The 15,126-nt window shown below is 38.6% G+C and overlaps 1 protein-coding gene across 2 annotated transcripts in view; it reads right to left on the minus strand.

Annotated features, from left to right (window-relative positions):
• Positions 1 to 15,126, minus strand: part of MCC (MCC regulator of WNT signaling pathway) — a 222,491-nt gene that overhangs the window by 59,110 nt on the left and 148,255 nt on the right. For both annotated transcript variants that reach the window (XM_059833295.1, XM_059833296.1), the window contains 2 exons: positions 10,180 to 10,293; positions 3,147 to 3,289 (listed from right to left, as the gene is read on the minus strand). In XM_059833295.1, the coding sequence (XP_059689278.1) occupies positions 3,147 to 3,289; positions 10,180 to 10,293 (257 nt within the window). The remainder of the gene's footprint in view (positions 1 to 3,146; positions 3,290 to 10,179; positions 10,294 to 15,126) is intronic.

Raw genomic sequence — 15,126 nt, forward strand, 5'->3', positions numbered from 1 at the left:
AGTTACAGCTGTATTTCAGCTTTTGGTTTTTTTGGTGAGCTTGGGCTTCCAAATCAGCTGGGCTGTCCAGAGCAGCAGCAGGGAGATGAGACAACTGCAGATGAATGTTGGCTTGCTCCCACAACCATGGTGACCTCATTTTCCTTAGGGAATGCTGGCAGAGCATAGCACAAGAGCAGCAGCTAACTTCATGTGGCCACACACATGGAACTTGTTGTACCCAAGAAATGGCTAGCAAACCTAGAACAATCATGGAAACTTCTAAAAATACTCCTGTAAGATTACTATTACTAAGATCAGCGTATCAGATACACCTGAGAAGAGTATTGACAGACATGTGACTAAAGCTCTCTTCTAGAGCTGGCATTACTAAACCACATGAGCAAAAGCCATCACACTTCAAGGTGTGTAAAACCCCTAACATCGCAAGGGGAAAAAAAAACACCCCATCAAAAAACAGAGAAAAATTCTTGGAATGGAGAATATTAACTAGCTTATACAGCCTGCCAACACTTCTCAAACTGTTGCAATACCTTAGTCAGATTTAAACACTCTTTCTGCCTACTTTCTGAGGCTACTACTCACATTCAAAAAAAGAGCTATAAATTTAAATGTAATACAGCTGAAGGAGGATAGTCAAATACTCTCCATGAAACTCAAGCTTCTTCTAATTGTTTCCAGAGTATTTTTGGATTTTGGAAGAAATGTCATAAAGCAGCAGTACAACAAGCTACGTGTTAGTTTATTTTTACAGCCTAAAAATGATACATGAAAATACTGAACAATCTATTTGTCAGCACTGGGAAAACATTTATCTGTTATGCAATTAATGTAAACTCAAGAAAACTGTTTCCAGAAAGACAGCCTAAATTCTGTGATAGTGCAAGTAAAGCCGCTGCTCAGTATTACTTGCGGGTACCCAAGAGTCAAATCAAAACTAAAAATCCCTCCTGTGGTCTGGTTTAGAGGAAAGTATAAATGCGGAAGCCCTAGCAGGGCCGTGCTAGGCTCCCAGAACCCTTTCTCTCAGGACTGTTTTGTCACAGCTCCTGGGCTCACAGTCCCCACCGCCAAGGGTGGAGTGCTGTGAGTCACACCTGTCCCCGTAAGGACAGCAATTACACCGTCCTTGCTCTGTGGGATGGAACAGCTTCCCAAGAGTGACGCAAGTAGATCCCAGAGCAGATTTACAGAAAGTCACAGCAGGAAGTATCAGTTTTCCTTCTTTCAGTTGTCTTTACAAACCCTATGGAATCCCTCCAATTCTACCTCTGCTTGCCATTTTTAGGAGGAATATTACTCCTCTGTTCCCCAGACACCAAATTATTGGCCTGCCAAAGAAAACAAGCTATTCCGATCATTAAAGGAAATTAAAAATCCACTAACTTAATAAACATTTGTGTTCTTACTAATAAAAACAGAACAAATAAAACCAGAAGAGGCCTCCTAGCTGTCTGAGCAAAACAAGCTCTCATGTGGTAAGACCAAACAGGTGGGGCATGACAGTGGTGTGGGACCTGTTGCAGCAGTGTTGTTCTGATGCCTCCAAAAGCCCGCATCTCCCAATGGGGCAGCAAACTGCACTTTTCATGAGAAGCAGCATGCACTTCCCATCAAGCTCGGTTCATAGGCCTCACTTCCCTGTGCATGCCACAGCTCACTTGTTTATGGAAATGGTTAACCATCCACAGTATCCACCCAATTCCAGTATTCTGTAATTGAACACCACTTTGCATTTAGCTTGCTGCCCGGACTCCAAACAAAAAATTTTTATGGATTCTATGCAATATTTTTCTTAAACGTCATAGAGCTTCTCTACCATTCAAGAAAAAAAATAAAAAAATCAATGCAGCTCTCATGCTTCTCAGATTTTGCTTTTCAACCAGTCTTTGCAATTGGTAGAGCTTTACCAGACAGAAGGGAGGGATGGTCAGCCAGTATCATGCTGAAAAGAAAGGTGACTTGAAACAAGATGAATGGGAAGTTTGTCTGCAGAGGTGTCAAGCATGAATGAACAAGGGAGTCACAGGGATTTTTTCAGAGAAGTACTACCAGTTTAGAAAATACTTACCTGAAAAATCTCACCATGATCATCTCTAGTTATGGTAATCTCAGAGTTGGCATTACATAACATTAACATAATGTGATTCTATCTCTGCTTTTATAGTGATATATATGCAAGATGATACTTTCTCTTATTTATGGTACACCAAACCTTTTTCTTTCTGCATATAGATATTTTCATGAAAGGGTAAGTGAGTAGTTGTAACAACATTGCCTTGTGCTAGGAGAAACATTTACAGGGAAGAACAAATTAAGCAGTTATTGAAAAGCCTGCAGGTAACAGGCACGGAAAACTGAACATTTGCTACACGGGTAGAGCACCATGTCAACATTACCTAGGGAAGTATCAAATCTAATTTGATGTTCTCTAGAAAATCCATAGATTCTAGTATTTTAGTTCCATCCTCACAAGCTAAAGTTTAAGAAGGTCCTTCCTCATTGTAGTCCAACTTTCTCTAGGCTGAGAATAACTGGTAAAAGCAAGTGAGGAAAAGTGTTTTCCTGTAGTCAAATGTAAAGTTTATTTTAACACAGTAACAAGTAATGACCTAGTGTAATATCCCAAGCTTTGCTGCTCCATGGACAGGCAACAACGTGATTTGTACTATTGTGTTTTGTCACAAATACCAATACAAGTAGATGCAAAACCTACTGAAATCCATTTGAGCCATATTTCTCATCACAAGTGGTTTGGCTTGGGTGATCTATAGGATGCCACAAAATAAAGTTAAAAGCAGAGGGGCAGGCTGGGTGCCTACATCTTCCTTTATCCACCATTACTATCACTTATCTGGTACCCTGGCATGTATGTTACGGTAAAGGAGTATTTAGATGGCACAGTGAAGCTCTTTGCAGTGCTCGTTAGGCTTTGAAAAATGTGATTTTGCCAGAGTGAATGCAGTATTTTTGAGCCTTGGGATGTTACTCTGCAGCATACATACCTTAATTATGCGCAGCTACTCAGTACCAGTCATAACAAGCGTAATTACCTTAAAGTCATTATCAAATTATATTTAGAGTATAATTCACACCATGTTTGCACCATTTTGCATTGGCCCAGAATTTCCAGAAAGTTGCTGTACCTTATTGTTGTTCCCTGTAGTCGATCAATTTTCTTATTTAACTCAGCAATGATACTGTGCAGCTCTGTGATTCGTTCCTCGTAGCGTAGTGTTGTTCGCTCCTGCACATCTTCATGCTCTCTCATTAGGTGGGATTGTTCACACTAAAGCAGAGAAGCAAGGAACAGAAAGGGTCTTATGAATAACTACATAGAGATCAGATAGAAGGTAAAAGTGCATACCATTAATGGTTTTCTTACTCATCAAACCAACACCACCTTAGCAAGAGAAAAGCACAAACACAAAATATTGTCAAGGTACACAAAGGTATGTAATTACAAGATTTTAGGAACTGAAAGACTATGCAGTGTACTTTTATTATTATTTTTTTCTAAAGGGCAGAAGTTGCCCTTCCTGCCTGAACAAAAAACACCATTTGCAACTCAAAATAGCTATAAATATCTCATCTCTGAATCTTCAAGGATCCTCCCAACGTGGTCTGAATTAGAACAAGTCCTAAGGCAGAAACAACATTATTATAAAGAAAAGTAACCACACTTTGAGGTTATGACTTCTTCTCTAGTATAAGTATTTGGTTTATTAGCCTTTAAAGATAACATAGCATATTTTTTATTATTTTAATTCCCTACAATCAAATGCTTATTATCTCAACAACTAAAAGACTACATGGCTGCTTGTTTTGCTTGTTTTTTAGATGTATCCTGAAATCATCCTTTTTCTTTTCAATAGAATTTTAAATCCAGCCTCTCTGGCTTACTCTTCACACCAGCAAACGCTCTACTTCAATTACAGCAAACTGTTACAATCTACTGCAATTACAATCCAACAGTGCATGCTGATTGAAGTTATGCTTGGTAGCGGCTGAAAAGAGCAAGACTTCTAACTTTTTGCTTCTGATGCCCTGCAGGAAACAGTCAAGCCTCCTTGTAACAACAGAATGGCATGTACTATGCTGTCAAAAGAAAATTAACAAGCCAACTGACAGCATAAAAACCACACTAATTAATTGAAGATGTGCAATGTAAGATCCTAGTAGCATTTCTAAAGGCTACAATTTGTAGTAACGTATGAGGTCCTCCAACATTGCTGCATCAGAACTTTTTTTCAAATCAAGTAAACACCCTATACAGAGGCAACTCCCTCAACCCTTTGTATCATAAAGACAAAAATTGTACTTAAACTAGCAGGTATGCCAGAATTTTCATAGTTTGCCCTCATATTTTTTGGCCACTTACATTCACAGCTTGAGAACATCATCTACATAAAAGGCTGCTTGAAAACGAAATTTACATTGAGCTTCAATAACATTTTTCTTTTAAATTTTAAATAAATTTTATTTCAATATTTTTAAGTTCCAGGAATATGCACATTGAAAGGTAGCCCAGACTTTAGAGCACCCTTCCACAGACAACAGTAATATAGTTTCTTACTCCAGCTGGAGTCAAAAGCACTTTCACCTGCACTAAGACAAACAGACCATATCTTCACACTGAAGAGGAGCGCAAAGGGTCATGTTTTAGAAGATTGACAGTGTTCACCTGGCTTTTAAGACTTCATGTTGGCAACTGACATGGTTATACATGTATATTATAATGACTCTTTATTGTAGGATCATTCCACAACTTTTCTCACGTTTCCGTATCTTAACACTGTACCTGGCTGAAGAACTACCACAGCTTTCAAAGCGCAGAAATAACAGAGAAAATGTTTACAAAGCTTTAGCACAGATTTAAGTGCAATAAAGAGCTGCTTATTCTGCCTTTCTAAACCTAAATTTCCTCTGACACACACTGATACCCACAAATGCTACCTAAGCATTATCCAGATCAATCAATTATGTGCACTGTTTTTTTTCTTTTAAACCAAAAGGATGGAGTGTGTAATAATTATTTTCAGAAAATAAATAAAAACCCTATCACAACAATTCTAAGCTGTGCACTGAAAAGCAGAATTTGTTTATCTTGACTGAAGATATATGGACTCTTGGTAATGGACCTCAGCCACATTACCAGACTTGCTTTCAGTTTTCTCCAGCCATTTCTCAGACACCATTTTTCAGGATAACCATCATTTAGTGACAGACAAACTTTGTGAACAGCCAGCAGTCTAGCAATACAAGACAACAGCTTCACATTTGATTTTTTAAAAAGGCTCTTGGATTATCTTGGGCAAAAGCAACTGGAAAAGGCAGAAGAGAAACTTCTGTGAAAGACAGGACATGACGCTAAGAAGGACTGCTGTGCCTTGGAGGTGGGTACAAAGTTACTTCTCGTAAGTTCTGGTTAGCCATGACAAGCCTCAACTAAAAAAGGCAAAAGCATCCAAACAATATAAAAAGTTCAGTATGAATCCCAAAATGCAGCCATGGAAAATTCTTCTGGTTATACAGGATTGCTCTTATTATGGCACATTCATCTCAAAGCTTAAAAGGGAAAAGAAACCAATGCATGTTTTGGTACCCATTGCTAAAGTTTTTTTTCTGGGATACTGAACCTGTTTGTCATCCTCTTTAGTTTCTGTGTCCTTTGAGACTCAGAACAATGACCTGCTACCAGTTCCTATTTCTTTCCAAGGTGTACACATTCAGCTCCTGCAATTTATTTGCATGTCAGTCACACAAACTTTTTGAGATAAATACCTTACACCCTTTTCCTCATCCCTCTTCCAGCCTCATACTGAAGTTCTGCACAAAACCATTAAGGGCTCTAATTCTCTGAGAAAGCAAACACAGGGATAATCCACTGAGAGACTGCAAAAGATAAGCAATTGCTGAGGTCAGGAGAGATGTTTCCAGCACAGTTCTCAGTGTAACTGACCCTTGGATGGTTTTTGGTACAGACTAAAAAGATTATTTCAATTACCGTATAAATTAGCAATGCCTGGAAACAACTTTGTCTGACCTCTTGGTGCTGGGTAACAACCACAAGAGCAAGAAGAGTATGAAGGAGAAGGATGGTAAGAGAAAAATACTTTTACCCAAGGGTACTGCCTCAACACATGATTCTACTGCCTATTAATGTACACAAATTCCTAGTGCAAGAGACACTACCAGTGCAAATCTGGATGTTAAATTAGCAGTGTTCAGTCAAAGGACAAAAAAGGATCACCAGCAGCAGCACTCGGTAAGACATCCCCCAGCGCCTCAGGACCTGCAGAGACAAACGCTGGCTATGGCATTGTTCACCAAGAATACAAGTCATCACCTGAATAAGCCACAATGATAACCCTCTCTAACACGCTCACAGGAGCTAAAAATCTTCGCTCAACTAATACAGTATTTTAATTCAAGAGAAGCAGCAGATTTTAAAGTGGCAATCCATTTATCTAATTTTAACTATAAATGCAAGCCCATCATGCCAAATCCTCAATCACAAAAACATGCATTGTCAGAATTAATTGTTCAGTGGTATATTCTGTGTGTACTTGATGTGGAAGAAGAATACAAGTACACAGGACTAATCCACATGAGATAAGGACGTCACACAAAGAACAACCCATTTCAACGTCCATCTGAACACCAAGCATTTCTATTTCAAGCTACTTTGACAGGAAGGTTTTGGTTTCTCCTTTTACAAGTTCACCTGTTCTTATATGCCTACAGAGTGTCGGTTTTATTCTTAGACTGAAATTCTGCTGTCCCTCCCTACATTCTGAATAATCAAGAAGATGGTAAAGAATTATTACTGCAGTAATGGGACTGCTTGCTGTGTAATACAGGATCCAGAACAATGCAGCACAGTCTTTGTTACCCTGTGTATAGAGCTATTATAAAATTCCAAAATTACAAGGACTAAGCACAAAGAATGAGAGAGCAGGACTACCTTGTAAAAGGAGATGAAAGAATAAGAGAGATGTAGTAAATGAATTGTCTATTCTTGTTGTACTTGCTGAAACGTTCAGCATATTATTAAATCCCACGTTCTATCACAAAATGCAGAACTCAGTGTCACAGGATGTAGGAAATGCCAAGAATGTGGATGGATTAGAAAGAAGATTAGATAAATCCATGGAGGATAGGACCACAGAGGACTATTAAATGTGATGCAGCCTCCTGCTCACAGATGTTGGCAGAAAGGTGGGGGAGTATGAAGGAGGACAACTCTCTGTATGCGTTTCTTATGCTCTCCCTTCAGACATCCACTATTTATTATTATTAAAGCCAGGATACCGTGCCAGACAGGGCTAGTAGAAAGCACTAATTTTCTTTTCATAACCACAGAAAGATTTTTGGAAGACGATATTAGTTGTGGTTGACCAGTACTTTACAGCAAATTTCATTGAAAAGATCACTCTGTTGCCAAATTGTACACCGATATAAACATTGAGACAAGGAGATCTGCTGTCTTACTGAAATAATAGAAGGGTGTAGGCAAATGCTATAGCAGGTCTCCACAGACTGCAGTTTTGGAAATGAGTTTGATACAACAACCAGTAACCAATAACATCCTTTTACAACATTTTAAGCACAGGCTATCCAACTATTTTTCTTCACCATTTGTCATCCGTTACTTGAATTGTGGTTCCCCAAATCACCTTCACTCTGAAAATCACTAATCCTTTCTTCCAAAGTGTCTCACATGCCTCATGAGATGGGAAAGGTATTACCAAAAATGTGTTTTCAGAGCTATTTGTTCCAGAGAGCACTTACCATGCTAGCTGAAATGAAACACGCACTGTCCTTGTAAGAATAGTCCAGATGCAGAATAGTGATTTAATACCGACCCACTAGCATCTGAATATGGTTATGCAGAACCTCAAACACCTCTCATTTAATTTATGCCTTCTGAACCTCTGATTTGCATTAGTGAGGAAGAAATGCATTGGACAGAGGTTGTAGAGGAAAAAATGATACGATATGATACATGACATGAATTTGGATGAATCTCTGTGGAGTGGGAGGAAAAGTTCAAAAAATTATGTTAAGTGGAGCATCTACTTGGAAGTGATGCAGTTAGAAAAAGAAGAAAAGGTAAAGTGGTTTCACTAGAGTCTGGCTCATTACTTAAACACAGCCATTGAATATATGAGTTGTGCTTGCTTAATGGCTTAGTCCTTAAGAAAGATTGTATTTTATTTAATACCCAAAAAAATTTCTATCCACTTGAGGGTTTTTTTTAAAAAGAAATTGAAAAGAGCTAAAACATTAAAATTTTATAGAAATTGTTCATTAAAAAGTAATTTTTTAAATCTGAAAGCTAGCTAGCATGCTAGCTTTCGGGTATTCTGATTTTATGTTATTCACAGTTCAGGTAGCAGTCATCACTACGCTTGTGTTCACATGCACACAGCCCAAGATCATGTAAAAACCCTCAGCATTACAAATCTGAACACTACGTAGACATGCATAATTGGTAACCCATCAAAGAAAACACCAAACAATCTTGTACCAACAGAGCACATGTTAATTGCGATTAAGGACTGATCCTTAATCCCAATCACCATCAGTGGGGCTTCATGACTATATGGGAGTACCTACAAGGCATTCTTCTTTGGTTGAGAGATGATGAATGTATTTTTTAAACAAAGATCTGGAGATAAAACAAAAAACACTAACAAAAACCTGTTGTTAGCACAAGACCCTGCAGAGTTATAAATAACAAAGTCAGTGCAGTCATGAAGAATGATGTGGATCGTTTTGATACAGTGGATCCATCCGACTGTTTAACGATTGTCAAATGCAGCCTCATATCAAACTGTATGTCAGAAAGAGGACTCTATCTCAGAATGCAGTAGAAATTAGAAAAGGCTCTCAGGATTATAGCTGATAAACATTGTTTAACTCCCAGCATGGTACTGGCTCACATATCGAGGGTAATGAAAACATGAAAGTGTTTTTTATTTCTGGATGTTGCATTGATGGTCTGCAATAAGAGTATCTTACAAGCCCACAAACCTTAAAGGTAGCTGAAAAAACATCAGGGAATGTGGACAAGGGCCAAAATATGGGTGGAGGACTGAAGTAAGAGCCTTAAAATCTAGACTGCTTAAACATTTCTACATTTGGCTTGAGTTTAAGTAACACACAGATACCAGCCCCTCCCAAAATGCACTGAAGACTCTAAATTCGCAAGATCACAGAATGGCTGAGGTTCACAGAGACCTCTGGAGGTCATTCATCCAACCCCTTACCCAACTCAAGGAAGGTCACCTTGAGCAGGTTGCCCAAGACCAAGTCCAGGTGGCTTGAGTACTTCTAAGGTTAGAGATTCCACAGCCCCTCTGGGCAACAAATAATATGCTATACTTTAGAGGACAAAACGCTTTGACTGTCTCTATGCAAGTATAAGTATATATTTAGACTTAGTTTTGAAATGTAAAGTACTTATATAAAAGGTGTTTGCCAGAAGACAGTATCTAAAAACAAAGGTTTCATTTATAGAAGACAGAAATATTAAGAACAATACTTCAGTTCTCCCTATTTTCATTTGCCCCTCTGTATCTACCTTGATCTTGAAATCTTAAAAAAAATTAAAAAATCTCTTTTCAAGAGCTGTGAAAGCATTAGAGTTCAGACCCTATTCTTATTTAATCTCTTGGCTTTCCACTGACTGTGTTTTCCACAACAGATGCATACAAACTGGCTTACTAGAAGCTAGACTGAGATCAGAAGTCATTTCTCACATACCACCAAAACACTACCAATTGGCAATAAGCTTTTGATCAGTGTTAATTTGTGCTGTGTTTGAATCTGACTCAGGAGTGGAAGGCTCTGCAGACAGTTACCTAATCCACTGAGAGTATGCTGCAATTTTTATGTTCTAAAATATTTCAAAGCAGTCGCTGTTTACATTGGCTTCAAAACAAAACTAATCTCATTCTTCTTGGTATTTTTTAGAAGAATGTCATCAGCACATAAAACTTAAAACCCATGGCGATTATGTTTCTTGCAGTCTTAAAATTCTTTTTACTTGGTGTCACAACTTGTGACATTATTCATATATTTCATCATGTCCCCACATACCATATTCCTCTCTGACGAACAAGGATAACACAAAACCAAGGACCATCTTCAGAATCTTGACCTATTGCTCACCTGTGCTTTTGCCAATTTCTTTTCCAAGAGGTCACGCTCCCTTTCTGTTTGTTGTAGACGTTTATTAAGCTCCACTATGTCTCCCTTTAATGAAGCCAGGGCTGCTAAATGAAGCTAGAAGACAAAAGGAAACACACAAATTAACCAATTCACAAGCCACATAGCAGTACCGTTGAAAGAAGACACAGTATTTTACAGCAGCTACGGTATCTGTGGATTTCTGCAGTAGTTAATAGGAACTTTAGTATAACAAAAGTCTAAAAGAAATCCACATGCTACTAAATACTTTTTACATGGAATTCTCCTCTCCAGATGGCACACGCATTCCTTCATCAGAAAACATACTGTAAGGATAAATACAATGAGTTATAATTCAGCTGGAAATGCGTAGCTTAGTTCTAATGTTAGTTTAACAGGAAATAGCTTGAGTCTTGTGTTATGAAACCTTACATTAAATATTGACTCAGATTTGTAAGATAAAAGAAGGTGTATCATGTTTTGATACCTTCAGACATATAGAGGTTATCAGTTTGGTGAAGGGAGTAACTCCGTGTATAGGATTTGGGTTTATTTTGCAACTAAAGCTTACCCCACTTTAAGCTACTGCTCTTTAGTTGTTTTTTTTCTCCATCCCACATTAGTGGGTTTCAATGATTCTAATCTACTGAAGCTACACATGAAGAACCTGAACTGTTTTTATTTCTGCAGTAGATCCTTTTGATCAAAGGTACGTTCTACATTCAACTGATAACATGTGGAAATATATAGCAGACTAGGATAACTAACATAATCTAAATTACATTAGCTACATAACTTAGAAATCAAGAACAATTCTTAAAAGAATCCTGTACTTGTAACTCATTCATACTCTCTTCCTGTCCTTAAATACCCCATTCATCGTTACCCTGAAGGCGTCAGCTAGAATTCAACACTTGGTATTGACAACTACAACTGAAGGAGTAGTTTTCCAGGAGGAAAACTAGCCACTAATACCGAAGTCTTTCTTTGTAGTAGTAAAGAAACAACTCCAAGTTATACTGGGTGAGAAAACAAAAGTGACTTTTCACACCGGACCAAGTAACACAGCAAACGCTGCTCTGCTGCCAAGATTCAGACTGAAACACAAACCCTGTTTCTGATCCTCCAGCCAGTTTCAGCCCTTCACTCTGATTTACTGGGCGGGCCACTTGTAAGTTATTTTTCTTGTTCTATTTCCAGTCAATCTGCTAATGAGTCCTATTTTGATATCAGTTTTACCTTTATGATACTGGACGCCAGCAAAACCATAGGTGTTTTCATGTACTGACATGTGAAAGTAGCTGTATGACAGCAGAGAGACTAGATCATTTGGCAACAGCTCCTTCACGTACGGTATTCCCATTGTTACAGAAAAGGCCACCTCTGGTTTCAAGACAGAAAATGTAATTTTATAAAGATTTTTAGATATAAATTCTGCAGTTTTAAGTGCAGTGTAACTAGTTATGCTAGAAGCTCTGGACATCCTCATTTGTGAGTTCCGTCGAAAGCATTTTTATTATGTCAGCTACAAAAACATCTTACACACATGCAGTGATTCATTTCAATATAAATATATATGTACACAATTTTATGTTGCAGTAGGTTTAAGATTCTTGAGGCAGCCTCATTTTTCAAGTGAAAAAACAGTAATTCAGGACTGCTACGGGCATATGCTACACAGCTTCTTTCAAGTATGTACGCCGAAATCTCTTAATAAACCCAGAAACACCCTGAATATCTTTAAGTATTCTTTGCCTGCAGCAGAAGGCCTTCCTTCCTACCACAGGTAACTCTGCACTGGTTTTACAGTGTGGTGAAACAAGAATCAGCCTAATTGTACCAATCTATTCATAATTGACTTCCAATTTTCAGGGAAGCCGGTGAATGTACAAGCCACTGTTTCACCTTATTCTCTTAACAGAGGGGAAGTGTTGCAATGAAGCTCACCAGTTTGTTCATCAGGTCTTGCATCCTTCACCACAGCTTTCAAATAATACATGAAAAAATTACTACAATTCTCTAAATTGAATAAAACAATGCTGCATAGTCAAGTAAGTATCATTCCCTTTTGTACACTATAATTAAGAGATTACCAGCTCCGGTATTTAATTAAATACCAGACCAATGATGCCCATACGCATGGCGCTGTAATATAAAAGGCCACCGTTAATTTAAAAATCTCAGTGAAAAACAACTTTTTCTCTGAACAGTGGAGCTAACGCAGTGGACTTCCTATGGATTTGTCTTTGTCCTCTTCCCGCACTGCAGTCAGCTCAGCTCCTCTTTGCATGCCCCGGCACACCCCAAAGTGGGTAAGAAACAGGATGAATTGCATCTAGTTTTATAGCAATGCTGCTGCCTGGCCTAGCAGCTCCAGCCAAAGAAGGGTATCCAATTCATGAGTTACATCAGCCTCTTCGTTCAATATAGGGTCTCGCTCCTCCAAGTAACCAAAGGATTTCTTTACTAAAGACAAGGGAAGTTTGTTGCATCTTTCACTATCCAAAATTATCCTTTGCTTCCATAAACTGGGCCAGTCCAGTTTCCAAGTACCAATAAAAGAATAAGAAAAAAAGAAAGTTACTGAAAGGGCAGACTGGACAAGAGGAAGTCACCATGCACAGAGGAGGGCTGCCTGGGATACCCTTTGGTTTCATGCATGTACCCAGTGCACACAGCAGTAAGTCATATGCAAGTGGTGCCTTCAGCTACTACTGCAACACACAGTAAGGTTAACACAGCTAGTGTAGCTGTGTATTCTTGGCAGAGCCAAGCTCTCCTCCCCAATTCCTTACAAAAGGTGTTACAAAGTATTGCTGCATCTTCCCTTAAGGTGCGAGTGTTCCCACAGACCATGCTTCCCAGTGTGTTTGTACAGCACGCACCAGGGTGGGAACTGGAACACGGATCTTTGGATGTTGCTGTAACATAAACAAGGAAACATCAGAGCAAAGAGCTACAGTCAACAAAAAAGTCATTCTGGGGAAAAAAAAAAAAAAATCTCACATTTGGAATTCAAATTTAATAATCTAAACTATTGAAGTTAGAAAGATTCCATTCAAAAATCTCAACCAGAAGGCAGTAGGTCAGTCACAACTGTAACTCTGCAGCATTGAATCACTACGGGATATGACAACTGAGAAAGACAGAGGAGAATGGAGGCAGCCTTATGGCATACTGCTTTTTTTCTCCCTCAGCAAACAGTGATAGACAAGGCAGTGTTACTAACATTCACAACAGACATTTTTAGTGCAAGGTGGGCTGCCTCTTAATGACACAAGATTATGAAACAGATCAAAAACTCAGTAGTTTGTAAAAATTAACACAGACACCACAAAGATTACTGTTTGTACAACATATTGGTCTGAACCATTAAGCAACAGCTCCCACAGAGAACTACTTCATACAGAGAACACGGTTCATTGGCAAAGCCTGTATTGTTCATAAACTTTATTCTGATCCAATACAGCTAGTATTGGATTCCACCAGGAAAAAACCCACTGTGTGATGCTGATACACCCAAACCGTTGAACAGGACAGGCAAGATCAACGCATGGGAGAGCAGTGATTGAAAAGGGATCAGACAAGCCAACCAACTTGCTTCTCTACCCTCACCCAAGGAAATAAGAATTCTTTCAGAAAAGAAATTAGATGCGTAATATTAACAAAAAAATGCATCACCTATCTTAACTTAGAAGCTACAATTTCTATGAAATTTTCTGCAAGGACAACAGCAGGTTGTTTACTGAAACATATATACACCACATTTTATACCCAACACTGTCCTGCCAGGTTTTTATCTATTAAATATATAACAACAATTATTATTTATTATAATATATTATTATTAATACAAAATAACAAACTGTGCATGGCATGCTATCTTTAAAATGCAAACCTCTGTACAGCTAAGTTTTGAAAGATAAAATACCTAAAAAAATAAGCACAAGCTTAGAAAAAGCAACCTCCTGACCTCTCTCCCAGCCTCCTTTATGGCTGCAGTCTCTTCCCCATTATACCTGCTTCTACAAACATCTCATACGATACTGTAGACATGATTTAATGATGTATATTTTGCACAGTGCTTTAAACACTGCTTTTGCTGCTGGGCTTTGTGAAATATTCTATGTGGGTACAATTAAAAACAGTATTTGCTGGCAGTCAGGTTTCTCAAGAATTTTGTGAGGAAAAGAATACAAAAGCAGATCGGATAGTAGTATGAACTGAGAGCCAAGGAAACAGGGGACTACTGACTTGTCTGCAGTACGTATTGGTGGAAGCATTCTGAGGCCATGAACAAAACAAGAGAAAGATGCAAAGGGCAATGAAGGAGGGTGCTGAAAAAATGATAGGTTAAGGTTAAAGCACTGAAAAGCAGTACTCTTATACTCAGCGTTTTTCTCTGCCATTGTGAACTGTGATCCTTATCACTAAGTTTGATCCACGTTTTTCTTTCCCTCAGCTTGGAACCAGACTAATTAAACCATACTGACAAAAACAGTTGTACTCGCTGCATGTTTGCTATTTTCAACAGAGAAATCACAAAAAGGACCTAAGCACATCCTTCTCTGTGAAATTAAAGAACTAATCTTATCTTTTTCCTCTTGTTTCCTGCCTTCCTCAGCTACAGTACTGCTGCACATCAGCTTGGGAATAGATGTTCAGAAACGTAACCTCTGACATAACGAGGGAGCCATAAAAGCATCCAGATCATGGTAAGGAGATACCAACCCATATACCAATACAAAGCAGCCAAACACCAAAAGACCAATTTATTTGTTCTATGTGTGTCCTCTATGACTGACTGGTAAACCCCTACCATGGAAGAATGCTCAGAGGAGATGGGCCAGGGTCATGTGCTCATGAAGCCCAGAGAATAATGCAGGGTTCTACTGATCACAGCTATTGCAAAGAAGCTGACCTGATCTC

Source organism: Gavia stellata, chromosome Z, assembly GCF_030936135.1.
Source record: "Gavia stellata isolate bGavSte3 chromosome Z, bGavSte3.hap2, whole genome shotgun sequence".
Classification (NCBI taxonomy): Eukaryota; Metazoa; Chordata; class Aves; order Gaviiformes; family Gaviidae; genus Gavia; species Gavia stellata.